Raw genomic sequence first — 13,546 nt, 5'->3', positions numbered from 1 at the left:
CCCACAGACCCCTCAACCCCCCACCACGACACTCTCTGTGCCCCATAGACCACTCAACCCCCCACCACGACACTCTCTGAGCCCCCTAGAGCCCCCAACCCCACCCAGGACCCTCCCTGTGCCCCCCAAACCCCTCAACCCCCAACCATGACACTCCCTGTGCCCCACAGACCCCTCAACCCCCCCCCCCACGACACTCTCTGTGCCCCACAGACCCCTCAAACCCCCCACCACGACACTCTCTGTGCCCCCCAGAGCCCCCAACCCCACCCAGGACCCTCCCTGTGACCCCCAGCCTCCCCCCAAACCCCCTCCCTGTTGCCCCACACACTCCCCTCTCCCACTTCCAGTGCCCCCCACGACCCTCTCCTCTCCCCCACAGCTCCCAGGGACCTTTCCCTGCCCCCCCCCGCCCCTTCTTGTCCCTTCCACCCCCCCATTCTTCTCCCTCAGACCCCCAGACCCCTCCCCACGCTCCCCCCCATTTACCACAGCTCCTCCCCACACCTCTTTCCGTACAGAGCAATAGGCGCCGCCATATTTGCCTGGGCGCAGCCATATTTACCAGGGAGCCGCCATGTTGCTGTACGTCTCCGCGCTACTTCCGCTTCCGCCGGAAGCTACCTCGGTCTCTTTCTCTCTCCGCGCTGGCGGCAGCAGTGGCGGCCGAAAGGGCCTGGGCCGTGGCTTCCTTTTAATCCGCCGCCATCCTCCCTTCTCGCCGCCACCATGACGGAGCAGATGACCCTGCGGGGCACCCTGAAGGGCCACAATGGCTGGGTGACCCAGATCGCCACCACCCCGCAATTCCCGGACATGATTCTCTCGGCCTCCCGCGGTGAGGGCCGGGGCGGATGGGACCATTGGAAATGAGGGGGTGGGGACGGACAGGGAGAGACCATCGGGGGTGGGGAGGGGGAGAAGGGGCAGAGGGAGACCAGGAACCCAGAGGGAGGAGGGGCAGGGAAGGTTGTGGGACTTGGGAAGAGAGAGATGGGGGGGAAATGGGAAACCGTGATCCAAGGGGACCAGGGAGATCATCAGGGAGAGGGAACAAGGGGAGACCGGGAGTCTGGAAGGGAAAGTGGTAGGGAAGGGTGTGGAGGAAAGAGAGAGACCATGATCCAGGGAGACCATGAGGGGGAGAGGGCAATGGGAGACTAAGAAGCCAGAGTGGGGAGGAGGAGGAGGGAATGCTATGGGGCTGGGGAGAAGGAAGGAAGGAGAAACCATGATCCAAGGAGATCATGGAACTGGAGCGGTTGCTCGGTGAAGTCGTGGCTGCCTCATCCCTGGAGGTGTTTAAAGCCAGGTTGGATGAGGCCTTGGGCAGCCTGATCTGGCGGGATAGGGTTGGAACTGGATGATCTTGAAGGTCCGTTCCAACCCTAACTATTCTGTCATTCTGCGATGAAAACAGCACCGTGAGAGGTGGGATGGGATGAGCCGCTTTGCTTTTCTTGATTGTGCATTGATTGGCTTGGCCTTCTTGGGAGACCTTGTCCCTTCTTGGGAGGTCCCCATGGGAGGGGGGTTGGAACTATATGATCTTTAAGGTCCCTTCCAACCTAAACTATTCTATGATTCTGTGAAAGAGGCCAAGGGGAGACCAGGGAGGAGAGGAGTATGGAACGCTGTGGGACTTGGGAGGAAGGAGAGGCTGTGATCCAGGGAGAGTGGCCAAGGGCTGACCACGATCCAGGGAAACCATAAGGGAGAGAAGGCAGTGAGAGACTGGGAACTCGGAGAGGAGCAGGGAATGCTGTGGAGCTTGGGAGGAGGAAGGAGGGACCATGATTCAGGGAGACCTATCGGGGAGAGAGGGCAAGGGAAGACCAGGAACTCACATGGGGGAGGAGTATAGAATGCTGTAGGACTTGGGAGGAGGAAGGAGAGACCAAGATCCAGGGAGAGGGGCCAAGGGGAGACCATGATCCAGGGAGACCATCAAGGAGAGAGGGCAAGGGGAGACAAGGATCCTGGAGTGGGGCAGGAGTGGCCGTGGAGCTTGGGAGGAGAGAGGAAGGAGAGAACGCTCAACGAGAGGGGGCAAGGAGAGAATGATCCAAGGAGATCATCAGAGGGAGAAGGGGCAAGAAGAGACCATGATCCAGGGAGATCATCAGAGGGAGAAAGGGCAAGAGAAGAGGGGCAGGCTATGGGGCTTAGGAGGAGGAAGGAGAAACCATGATCCCACAAATCCAGGGAGATCATCAGGGTGGAGGAAGGTTGGTCTTTGCAGTAGGGACTACAGGAGCAGAGGCCTGGTCACCCCACTTTCTTTGGAAGCCCCCGCGTTCCCACGGGTGAGGAGGATGGAATCGGGGCGGTGAGAGGGCAGCGGTTCCCAAAATGAGCCCCTCTGCCTGCCTTCTCCCCAGACAAAACCATCATCATGTGGAAGCTGACCCGTGACGAGACCAACTATGGGATCCCGCAGCGAGCTTTGCGCGGGCACTCGCACTTTGTCAGCGACGTTGTCATCTCCTCCGATGGGCAGTTCGCGCTCTCGGGATCCTGGGATGGCACCCTGCGCCTCTGGGATCTCACCACGTGAGCTGCCGAGATGAGGGTGGGTTGGGTAGGGGGGTTTAGTGGCCTCCCCGCTCCGTTTAGGTGCTGGGAGAAGAGATGAGGTCGGTAACGCACTTGCAAACGAGGTGATTTGTCCTTAGGATGGGAGATAAATCCCAGTGGGGGGCAGTTTTCCACGGCTGGTGTCACAATTTCCAACAGAGGTGGGAACCGGGGTGTTGGGCTGCTCCTTCTTGGCTCCTTCTCCTAATGATTAAACCTGACACTCCGCTGATCCCCTCCAGGATCTGAGGATACGTCCTGCAATTATGATGGGATGGAGGTGTCAGAGGAGCAGAGAGTGAGGCCTATGCTTTTTGGGGGCTTTTTGGGCTGGGTTGGGGGTCCAGACAGGAGAAGAGGCTCGAGATTCCTGGATTAACTCATCCCAATTCCTCCAGTCCTTCTCTCAAGCTCTTTTTCTGAAGGAAAATGGGAACTAGCACTCCTTACCCTTTCATAGACCACTTTGTGTTTTGCTTTACCTTGGAATCTGCGTTTTCCCACTACCTTGGCGGACTCAGGAGCTCTCCCGTTGTCCCTCTCTCCTGGCAGAGGCACCACCACCCGTCGCTTTGTCGGCCACACCAAGGATGTCCTGAGCGTTGCCTTCTCCTCTGACAACCGCCAGATCGTTTCTGGCTCTAGGGACAAAACCATCAAGCTCTGGAATACTTTGGGAGTCTGCAAGTACACGGTGCAGGTTAGGCTTCTGGAAGGCACCTCCATGGAAAAAGGGCTGCTGCGGGCTTGGATTTAGGCCCTTTCCCACCAGTTTTGATGGGAATCTGGGTCTCCCAATCCCATCCTGATGATTAGAAGTGAGACATTGCCTGCTGACCTCTTCCTGGGGGTCTGAGGAGCAGTCCTGCAATTCTGAGGGATGAGGAAGGGAGGCCCAGAAAGGCTTCGGGGTGCTGGGATGCAGCAGGTCGCATCTTGCAGCGCTCCATGGATGGGGTGGGAAAGACCTGGCCCTGTTTCCTCACCGTGAACCCAGTGTTGTTGCTTTTTCCGCAGGATGAGAGTCACTCGGAGTGGGTGTCGTGCGTCCGCTTCTCTCCGAACAGCAGCAATCCCATCATCGTTTCCTGCGGTTGGGATAAGCTGGTGAAGGTGAGCCAAGATCGCCGCCTCGCAGCTGATCTGCAGCGCTGGGGGAGCAGTGAAGCAGCTGGGGAAGGGTTTTCCCCCCTCCATATCCCTGGAATTGGGCTGCAGCGATGCTGTTTAACTCCCTTTTCTCCTATCCCATTGGATTTTCCCTGCCTAGGTCTGGAATTTGGCGAACTGCAAGCTGAAGACGAACCACATCGGACACACGGGCTACCTGAACACTGTGACCGTCTCTCCCGATGGCTCTCTCTGTGCCTCTGGTGGGAAGGTACGTGGCCCACGGCAGGGCCGAAGACAAGATCCATGCATCCTCCCAGTAGTTCCACCACATTCCCATGTTTCCCATCCTGGAAACGGGCTCCACATCCTGCAGGGGTGACAACCCAAAGATCTGCTGGTCCTGGCGAGGGGGGAAGACTGCTCACTCAGCTCCAGGGATTGCTGTTAGCTCTCCATGTGGTTCCCTTGGAATTTTCCTGCTGTGTCCTTGAACTCTTCCATATCCATGCTGCCCTGCGGCAAGGTGCTCCAGCTTAACCCATAGTCAGGGTGGAAGAAGGCCCATTTCCAGGCAGGAAAGGGGCCCAATTAGGGAAAAGGGGAGAGAAAAGGCTCCTTTTGGGCTCCAAAGGCTGGGTTGGAGTGGGAAAGGGCTGTTTGGGCACATGGAGTGGGAGCAGCTCCGAGGTCGGCGTTCCAACAGGACGGACAGGCGATGCTGTGGGACCTGAACGAGGGAAAGCATCTCTACACGCTGGACGGCGGTGATGTCATCAATGCCCTCTGCTTCAGCCCCAACCGCTACTGGCTCTGTGCCGCCACCGGGCCCAGCATCAAGATTTGGGTACGGATCCTTTGGAATGCGCTTCCACAGATTCTGGGCATGTGGGGTTTGAGTCACTGAGGCTGTGTTTTCCTTGGATTCTGGGTCATTCTGAGTTTGGAGTCACCACGGCTTCACTTTCCTTGGATTTGGGGGTTACAGAGGCCTTGTTTTCCTCTCATTTGGGGGTCATTCTGGGTTTGGAGTCACCAAGGCCTCACTTTCCTCCGATTCAAGGGTTGTCCTGGGTTTGGGGTCACGCAGCTCATGCTGGGTTCGGAATCACTTGAGGCCACTCTTTCCTTGGTTTTGGGGTCATTCCAGGTTTGGAATCCTCTCGCTGTGATGAAACATTCCATGCCATCTGATTGCATCTCTGTGCAGAAATCCAGAGGCTGTTTCTGAGCAACTCCTTGCTTCGGGCCGACATTCCAGCTGCTGTGGCAGGAGTCTCCATGCCAGACGCTTGATCCCTGATGCGTTCCCTTTTCTCCACAGGATCTGGAAGGGAAGATCATCGTGGATGAGCTGAAGCAGGAGGTGATCAGCACCAGCAGCAAAGCGGAGCCGCCCCAGTGCACATCCCTGGCCTGGTCTGCCGATGGGCAGGTAAATCCCGCTTGGAATGCCAAATCTGGCATCTCAGCCCTGTGAGCGTGGGGAAGATGGGATCCACCTCTGCCAGCAAGGGCAGGGACTTCCCTAAATCCCTCTTTGGATTCTTCCCTTTCTTTTGAGCCCTCTCCTTTCCTTGGATCCTTCCCTTCTCTCCTGGGACCTCCCTCCTCCTTTGGATCCCTCATCCATCTGAAGCTCTTCCCAACTCCTGAGGCCACTGGTGGCCTCTCTCCATTTCTGGATTCACCCCCCAACACACACAGTCCGTTTCCCACGTATCTCAAATCCCAACCCTGGTCCCCATCCCACCTTTCTGTGTCCCAACTCCTGTTTTTCTCCGCAGACGCTGTTCGCCGGCTACACGGATAACCTCGTCCGGGTCTGGCAGGTCACCATCGGCACCAGATGAGGTCACGGGAACGGGAAACCGTAGATTTTGTGTACAAAACTCAATAAAAGCGCGCTCTGCCCAGCTCGTGTCCCTGGGGATCATCCCACAGCCTGCAATTCCACAGCAGATCCAGGGCTGGAGCTTTTCTCCATTAGGAATCTTAAGGGAGAGGCCAAAGCCCAACATCCTGGACCCGGGAGGGCTTTAGATCCACCAGGAGATGTCCCCACACCCCCAAGGTTGAGGATGCTGTGATGGGAAGGGGTTGGGGATGAGGAAAGTTGACGGCTGGTGGAATTCTGGGAGCTGCGGGATTGATTTAAACCCTGGAATGCAGAGAAGTAACAATGGAGGGAGATAATTACGCACTTGTAGGCAGGGATAGGACTTGGAACAATGCTCTCTGTCCTTCCAGCTTCTCTCATGCCCCGTGTCACTGCAGAAAAACTGGGAAAACAAACACCATTCCCAAGAAAACCCCCTAACCAGCTAAATTTGGGAAGCAGCCGTAGTTGCGATTCTCGCCTTGTCGCCCACCAGGGATTTTGGAGGTGCTGTTAGAGAAGGAGAGGTTAAACATGGAATTTCTCATCGCAGCCATCTCCCAGCACTGATTCTGGGTACAAACAGCCATTTTTCAGGGATTTAGGGCTGTTTTTTGCCCTTTTGAGGTTGGCGGATCTGTAATTCCTACCTAGCGTTGAGCCGGAACGAACCCTGGTGCCATTGGGTGCTGCCCACAAGCGGGCAGAGTTGGCTGCGTCAGGAAGGCAGATGCAGAATTGCGGCTCTGGGCCAGATCTCATCTAATTAAGAGGGATTCGGTCAAGATTAACGAGGCCGAGCTGATTGTCAGAAGGATCTCGGTAACAGCAAGGCCAGGCCAGACTCTAATCCCCGTCCCGTTCAATCCAAACCTGTTCCCAGCTCCCGGAAGCCGGCTCCCAGCTCTCCGAAGCCTCCGCTGGGATCGCAATGAGCCAAAGCCTAGAATTTACAACTTGACTCTTTATTAATCATTTCCTGACATCTCATAAAACTAAAATCTCCGTTTAATTCGCGTTTTTAGCCAAAAATATTTTGAACTAACTCTGGAATTCCAACAGGGAAACAAACAAACAAACAAAGAAACAAACAAAAAAAAAACCCAATCCACCAACAAAAAAAAAAAAATGCAGAATAAAACACAACTGGAGCGGGCAGAGTCTCTGGAGTGGGACCGGACTCAGCTGGAAACTCGGCCGCAGCTGAGAAAAAGAAGGAAAGAGGGAGAGAAAATAAATATTCCCATCTCAGAGCTCTGCAAGGGGAGGCCGGATCCGGCACCTGTGGGCGGGATGTGCCAGCTCCAGAGGGGGAAAAATCAGCTCCTCGCACCCTCCTCGGCCCCTGATAAAGTGCCAGGTCCACAAGGAATGGGAATGGGGGGAACGTGGAGTCGGGAGACTCCCAGAAATGACAAGGAAAGAGGGGACATTGCAGGTTGAAGCGGGGTCAACTCCGGGTCCAAACGCCGGTTGGGAGCTGAGGATGGATCCCAAGAAATCCAGGCACCGCGGATACAAAAGCTGATGGTTTTGGAATGGTGACGATGGCAGTTTGGAGACGTCAGGAGCGCTCGCTCCCGATTTACGGAGCTTGAAGGATTGAGCTCCGTTTCTGAGGGGAGCCAAGAGGCACCTCCGAACTCAACTGCACTAAAAAGCTTCGGCATCGACTGGAAAGAGGGAGAGTGCAGCTCGGAGCACTGAGAGAGAGCCAGTGGGAGAGGGGGATCCTTCCCTGTTCCAACCAAAAGCAGTGGGAAGACGCTTCCGAGGGGATCCTCCCCTGTTCCAACCAAAACCAGCGATCCCGGAGGGAAAAGGCCTTGGGAGCAAGCGGGTACAAGAAGACAAGTGCAGCGTTCGATCCCCAAACGGGATCTGAGGAATAAAGGGAGTGGGGAAAGAGCGTGGCTGTGTGCAAGGCCAGATCCGGCACGGAGAGGCGAGGGCCAGTCAGGCACAGATTTTGATGCGGGTGCCCTTGGCCAGGATCCGGAAGAAGGGAAAGATCCGCTCGTGGAAGGAGGCATTGAAGGTGTGGATGTGGGCCATGCTCTCGGCATTGTAGAAGCCGAGCTGGCCCCGCTCGTAGTCCAGGTAAACTCCAAAGCGCCGAGGCCGCTCACCGGGCGCCAGCGCCGTCTGTTCCGTCGCCGTCAGCGCTTGGTACTTCTTCCCGTTGGTGCCCACGCACCAGATTTCCCGTTTTTGGTGCGGTCCTAACGTTTTCTCCTTGCGCCGAGCGGTTTCCCGCGCTGCTCCCACCGCCCAGCCCCGGCGGCCTCCCACCTCCACTTCCCAGTAGTGGCGGCCGGATGTGAATCCCTGCGATCCCAGCACGCAATAATCCGAATCGAAGCGTTTGGGGTTGTCCGGCAGATCCTGGCGGCGTTCGCCCAGCTTGACGCTCCGGCGATCCAGGGAGAGGCTCAGGCGAGGGTGGGCCGTATCCGGATCCAGGGTGATGTCGGCTGCCAGGGAGACAGGGATGTCAGGGGGAGCAGATCCCAAGACCGTTTTCCTCTCCTCTAAGTCCCCAATTCCAAATCTCAGTCCCAAATCCTCACTCGCATATGGATCCGCGGCACTAGTGGCCGTTGTGACCGAGTTAAACCCCTTCTTCCACCCCAGCGTCTCCTGGCTCCTCCAAGCCCTCCAGTTTCTCCCAACTCCAGGACAGGTCCCATCCCATCCCAGCCCCACCTGGAGCCAGACTCTGGATCCAGCTCCGCTTTTGGGTTGGGAGGAGCTGGCAGCTGCGTTAAGAGAGGATCTGGATTAAAGGATGGGACAAGGCATGGAGAGGAGGAAGAGGCCGTTACGGAGAATTAGGGGTGAAAAAACTGGGAATACAGAGATCCCAGCAGGACAGGGTAAGAAGGAGTCCCCTGAGAAGCTGCATCTCCCTCACCATGAGGGACTTTGCTGAAGACCTTCTCCATCTTCCTCAGCACCACGTCTTGCAGGAAGTAGTTGCGATATTTCTTCCCCACATCTACTGGCACCATCTCTGGCTCCTGGAATCTGATGTTCTCGCATCTGCCGGGAGGGGAAAAAAAGCAAGGATTCAGCATAAAGAGCCAACAGGAGAAACCAGACTCCAAGAAAGTCAGAGCAGGGCCAAGATTGGCCAAACCGGTTGTGCTGGTACAGTCAGTATGGCCGCATCCAGCTGGGATGGAGCCACGTCCAACCAGCACTGGGAGAGCCAGGCCACGCTCCGACACGAAGCGTTACCCGCCAGCAAGCGGCTGGGGCCGATTTAGAGACAAAAAAGGAGGGGAAAAATTATCCCTCTGGAATTCCCAGTAGCAAGAGATCCACATGGACACATCTCACTCCCGAGAGCTCTTCCCAGCTTTTCTCTTCTCCTGCACATCCCCAGTCATCCTCCAAATCCCGTTTGTTCCCTACCAGGCCATCAGCCTGGAGTTTCTGCTGTCCCAAATCCTGTTTATCTCCTGCTGCGCCATCAGCCTGGAGTTCCCACCATCCCAAATCCCAGAAAAGCACCCACGGCACTAAGCTCAAAACAAATGCTCTTATGGTTTTTCTCCACCCAAACGCTATTTAGAGGGAGATGCCGACAGACCGGGAATGCCACTAACCTGATGAAAGTGCCTTTGATGTCCTGCACGAGGATGCAGCCGGGTGGGAAGAAAGAGAAAACGATTAGGGAGAACCAGCGCCGATACCAACACCCCAAGGGCCAGGATAAGTGCCCTCCCGTGGAGGACTATCCCACCGAGACACATATCCCATGGATTCACCCCTTGGAGAAAGCTTTTCCTGCTACCACAGACACCCCAGGACCCCTAAATCCCATTCTCGTCATGTTTTCCCCGCTCTGATCCACAGACATGCGGGATCCCTGGCAGGATGGATGGGGAAGGATACAGCCCACCAGGCAATGATGTTCCCCCAAGGAGAAGACTTTTTGGAGCAAGGTCTGTTCCCGTCTGGAAGCTCTGCGCAATTCCCATCTCTCTCCGTTATCTCCCTGCCATAAAGCCCAGCCTGAGCTCCCGGCACAGAGCCAAGCGAGGGTTCACGGTCCAGAGATCAACCATGCGAGCGATCCAAATTTACAGCCCTTTGGGAAGGTTCAAACCCAACTGGGAGAGGCCCTGCCCTCTGCCCAGAATTCCCTGAGCACGGCTTTCTCTCTTCCCAACCCAGGGATGGGATTAAAGACAGACCTTGAGGAGCTGGAGCCCGTCCTGCTTGCTCTTGTCCTCCGCCTCAGCGATGAGCCGGCTGAGGGCTGCGCTCTGCTCTTCTAGCTGGCCAATATTCCGGCTCTGCCGGGCCAGGAGGCTCTCGTAGCGTTCCTCCAGCTGGTGCAGGAGCAGGACCTGCTCCCCAATCAGGAACTGGTGCAGCACCTCGAAATCTGACTCAAATTCCTTGATCTCCAGCTTCATCTTGTCCTGTGGAGTGGGAGAAGGAAAAGCATCCTTAGCTCCCACTAAGGATGGATGCTCCCACTAAGCTTCCACTAAGCAGACATGGATTTGTCCTCTCTTCCATGCATTCAGGCACAAAATTCCCTTCACGAAGCTCTAATCTAGCAGGGAAGCAGCTTCCAGTCCCTGTGATCCCAACGGATTCCGGCAAAGGGACTGCAATGCCTTCATTGGAGCTCAAACCTGCAAGGCAGGGAGGGAAAAGCTTCCCTGCTCATCCCGCTTGCCAGATTCCAGGCCAAGCCACGCTCCCGGCCTGGCTGTTTCAGCTTCCTCCTTCCCCAAGGGCTGACAGAGAGGTGGAAGATGGAGAAATGGGAATAAGAGTGGAAAAGAATCGCATACAGGAGTGCGCGCTGTGCCAGGAGTGGTCGGCTCTTACCCTCAGCTCCGTGATCTTCTCCTCCTCACTGGATTTCTGCTTCAGGACCGCATCCAGCTTCTTCTTCAGCGGCTCCAAGTGGCTCTGGAGTTTGTTCTGGGAGAGAGAAACACGTTTCAGGCATTCCTGCCTCAGGGAATCCCTGCCTTGGATCTCTTAACTCCATGGCAGGGCTGAGAACAAAGCCTCTTGCCTGGATTTCTGACCCTTTTCCGTAAGCGCGTGTGCTGGGAGTAGGTTTTAAAGCCCCAAATCCTGCCCTACCAGAGCAGGGAAGATCTGGATTCACGATCACCGGGCATAAACTGCTGGATGCATGGATTGAGCCATGGAATATGCATCCCACTGCCTTGGGATCAGGATCCTGTGCTCCCAAACCCAAAGCCCGAGCCAGCTTGGAGTGTCCTTCTGAGCAGCATCTCCTGGATCAGCAAAAGCCAACACCAAACCACTACCTACTTCCCTGCACCAGATAAGCCTTGGCATTCCCAAAACTCCAACCCCTTCCACCGTTCCACCCTCCCAGGACGTTCCTTCTGCCCGCAAGAGATAAACCTTCTCCCTTCTTGAGTCTACGCAGCGCTTTTCCCAAAGCAAAGGGAAGGCAAAACGGACTGAGCTGAGCAAAGAGCTGCTGGCAATGCTCCAACAACCCACTCCAAAGCAGCTGGATGAAGGGAAGCACAGCCCATTGATGTCCTTCCCACCCCAAGCTGCCTCGATCTCCCCCCGGCCTCCTCCTGGCTACCAAATTCCCCCCGAGAAATCCCAAGGAGCCGGCTCCGATGGGAGCTGCCAAAGTATCAGCCATGGCCAGAGCTCCGAGTGCTTCCAGTGAGAGAGAACGAGGTGAGACGCAACCACGTGCAGCCGGAATCCCTCCACGATGCTTTTGGATATCACAGGAATCAACAACCCCGTTCCTTTCCTCCTGAAGATCCCCAAAACGGATCACAACCTCAAAGAGCAGCTGAAGCCACGAGAGACTAAAGGGTTCAGTGCCCACTGTCCACTGTTCTTCCTTCGCTTCACGGCCCTCAGTCGCATCCAATTGGGAACTGAGACCTTCCAGATGGCAAAGCTGCCTCATTAAAGCCCTCGACAAAGCATCTCTGCTGCTGGGGCTGTGGAATCTGGCTCTGAAGCCCCTCAGGTAGGAATTGCATCCCGCATCCAGCCCAGCAGGACCTGCTGAGCTCCCCGGGGGAGTTCAGTTTCTCCTTGGATCCCAGGGAGAAACCAGTCTCCAACCAGTCCCTCCCCATCCAAACCATTCCAGCTGGTTTCCTGGCTTTCCAGCCTCCTGCATCCCAACCCACACACCCCGTTTGTGCCTCCCCGGCTTCGCCGCTCGCTGAACCAGCCCGGCGAGACGCACCCAGATGCCGGCTCCAACCCCCCAACACGGTCTGCCTGCCACCAGCCCACGTCATTGACTCCCACAACTCTGTTTCCCCCCACAACCCTACCCCGTTATCCCAATCCCAAACCTTTCCCACCTTGTAATCCTGCACCACCTCCTCGAGGGGGACGACACTGTGGTGCTTGTGGCTCCGGGACTCCCTGCACACCACGCAGATGGCTTCTTCATCCACCTCGCAGAAGAGTTTGAGGGGTTCCTGGTGCTTCTCGCACAAATTCGGAGACCCCTGACCCCCCACCGCTACCAGGACAGCCGGAACGCCGCCAGCAGCTCCCGAAACGGAGGATCCAGCTGTTGGTGGTGCGAGACGCTGGGGGTGCGGGTGCAGCTGGCGGATGATTTGCACCATGTTGGCCAGTTGAAGATTGGGTCGGAAATTCCGCTGGAAAAAGGTTTTCCGGCACTGCGGGCAGGTGAAGGTCTGGAGGCGCCGGGGCCGCGCGGCTAAGACAGGGGGAGGAGGCGTCTGCACTTCTTCTTCCTCCTCTTCCACCTCCTCCTCTTCCTCCACGTCCTCCTCCATCACGTCCTCGTCGTAGTCCTCGTCCCCAAAGTAAAGCTCGCCCCCGACCCCACCATCCCACATCTCCTCCTCCACGGGATCATCCCACAGGTCGGCATCCTCCTCCTCGCTCCAGATATCCTCTTCCTCCTCCTCTGCCCCACCATCCTCTTCCTCCTCCTCCTCCTGCACTACATCCAGCTCGTCCTCTTCCAGCTCATCCTCCTCTTCCTCCTCCTCCAGCTCCTCTTCCAGCACCTCACCCATACCCGCTTCTCCGCCGCCCACGGCGCCGGGGGTCACGTCGTACTCGCCGCCTTCGCCTCCCCACAGCTGCGAGATGCACACGCGGCAGAAGTTGTGCCCGCAGCCGATGGACACGGGCTCCACGAAGTAGTCCAAGCAGATGGCGCAGATGGCTTCTTCCTGCAACGTCTCCACCGGGTTCAGCCGTCCGCCGCAGCCCCCCGCGGGGATCCCATTGCTCACAGCCCCCGGGGCCGCCATGGCGAAGGGCTTGAGGGGGGTTTAGCTTCCTCTTCGCCGCACCCCGAGCTCCCCACGGGCCTGGAAGACGCAACCGGTCCCCGCCCTGAGGGCAGCGAGGCCTCGAGGCTCCGCTTCCTCCTTCCCCTCCGCTTCCCCCCACCTCTTCTCCGGGCCCTAGCGCTGCTCCGCCCCTCGCTTCGCCCCAACCGGTGGGGCCCGGCGCTGCTCCTCGCCCCGCAGCACCCCGAGAGGCCCGGCCGGGCGCGCTGGAGGCCTCACTCCACCTTCAACCCGCGGCTCCCCGCTTCCCCTCGCTGCTCCCCGCCGCCTGCCCCGGTCCCGGCCGTGCCGCCCTCGCTAGGCCACAGCCCCGCCGCCCCGGGGAGCCGCTCTAGCCCCGCTCCCGCCGCCCCCGCCGCTGTTCTCTATGGTGCGAGCTCCGCCAACTGACGGGAAACGCCGCGAAGCTTCCGCTTTCCGGTCTGCGCCGCCGCAAAACCCGCCCCTTTAGCGTCACCTGACCGGAAGTGGCTCTAGGCAGCCCGGCAGGGTCCTAAGGAACGGAGTGGGCGGGACAGAGGCGGGCGAGATTTTAACCACCCACCTCCTCGCTGCAACAGCCGTAGCGGGAGCCGAGGCGCGCGGTGTCCGCGCAGCCATAAAGACATAGGTAGTCTCTCTACTCGTTCTGTGAGGGATTGTCTGCCCCGCTAGC

General features: G+C 57.6%; 2 protein-coding genes across 2 annotated transcripts; one reads left to right on the top strand and one right to left on the bottom strand.

Moving 5' to 3' along the window:
• The first annotated feature begins 624 nt into the window (after window positions 1–624).
• Window positions 625–5,603, top strand: RACK1 (receptor for activated C kinase 1). Its single transcript, XM_009561431.2, has 8 exons — window positions 625–838; window positions 2,382–2,553; window positions 3,130–3,277; window positions 3,595–3,690; window positions 3,848–3,958; window positions 4,394–4,534; window positions 5,012–5,122; window positions 5,475–5,603. Exons 1-8 carry the CDS (start codon window positions 730–732, stop codon window positions 5,538–5,540), a joined length of 954 nt encoding a protein of 317 aa, XP_009559726.1. The 5' UTR covers window positions 625–729; the 3' UTR covers window positions 5,541–5,603.
• A 917-nt stretch (window positions 5,604–6,520) lies between these two features.
• On the bottom strand, window positions 6,521–13,210 carry TRIM41 (tripartite motif containing 41). Its single transcript, XM_009561443.2, has 6 exons — window positions 11,917–13,210; window positions 10,418–10,513; window positions 9,769–9,999; window positions 9,178–9,200; window positions 8,481–8,608; window positions 6,521–8,040 (listed from the first exon to the last, which is right to left on the bottom strand). Exons 1-6 carry the CDS (start codon window positions 12,847–12,849, stop codon window positions 7,523–7,525), a joined length of 1,929 nt encoding a protein of 642 aa, XP_009559738.2. The 5' UTR covers window positions 12,850–13,210; the 3' UTR covers window positions 6,521–7,522.
• Between the last annotated feature and the right edge of the window lie 336 nt (window positions 13,211–13,546).

This window comes from Cuculus canorus, chromosome 31, assembly GCF_017976375.1.
Source record: "Cuculus canorus isolate bCucCan1 chromosome 31, bCucCan1.pri, whole genome shotgun sequence".
Lineage (NCBI taxonomy): Eukaryota > Metazoa > Chordata > Aves > Cuculiformes > Cuculidae > Cuculus > Cuculus canorus.
This window is presented reverse-complemented; position numbering and strand designations above follow the sequence as displayed.

Bases quoted from the DNA above. Each gene is read 5' to 3' on its own strand.
- TRIM41 (XM_009561443.2), bottom strand. From the start codon at position 12,849: ATGGCGGCCCCGGGGGCTGTGAGCAATGGGATCCCCGCGGGGGGCTGC. The intron at 9,201-9,768 runs GTCTGTCTTTAA...ATCCTCGTGCAG, and splicing joins ACGGGCTCCAGCTCCTCAAG to GACATCAAAGGCACTTTCAT. The intron at 8,609-9,177 runs GTTAGTGGCATT...CCCTCCCGGCAG, and splicing joins ATCAAAGGCACTTTCATCAG to ATGCGAGAACATCAGATTCC.
- RACK1 (XM_009561431.2), top strand. From the start codon at position 730: ATGACGGAGCAGATGACCCTGCGGGGCACCCTGAAGGGCCACAATGGC. The intron at 3,278-3,594 runs GTTAGGCTTCTG...CTTTTTCCGCAG, and splicing joins TCTGCAAGTACACGGTGCAG to GATGAGAGTCACTCGGAGTG. The intron at 3,959-4,393 runs GTACGTGGCCCA...GCGTTCCAACAG, and splicing joins TCTGTGCCTCTGGTGGGAAG to GACGGACAGGCGATGCTGTG.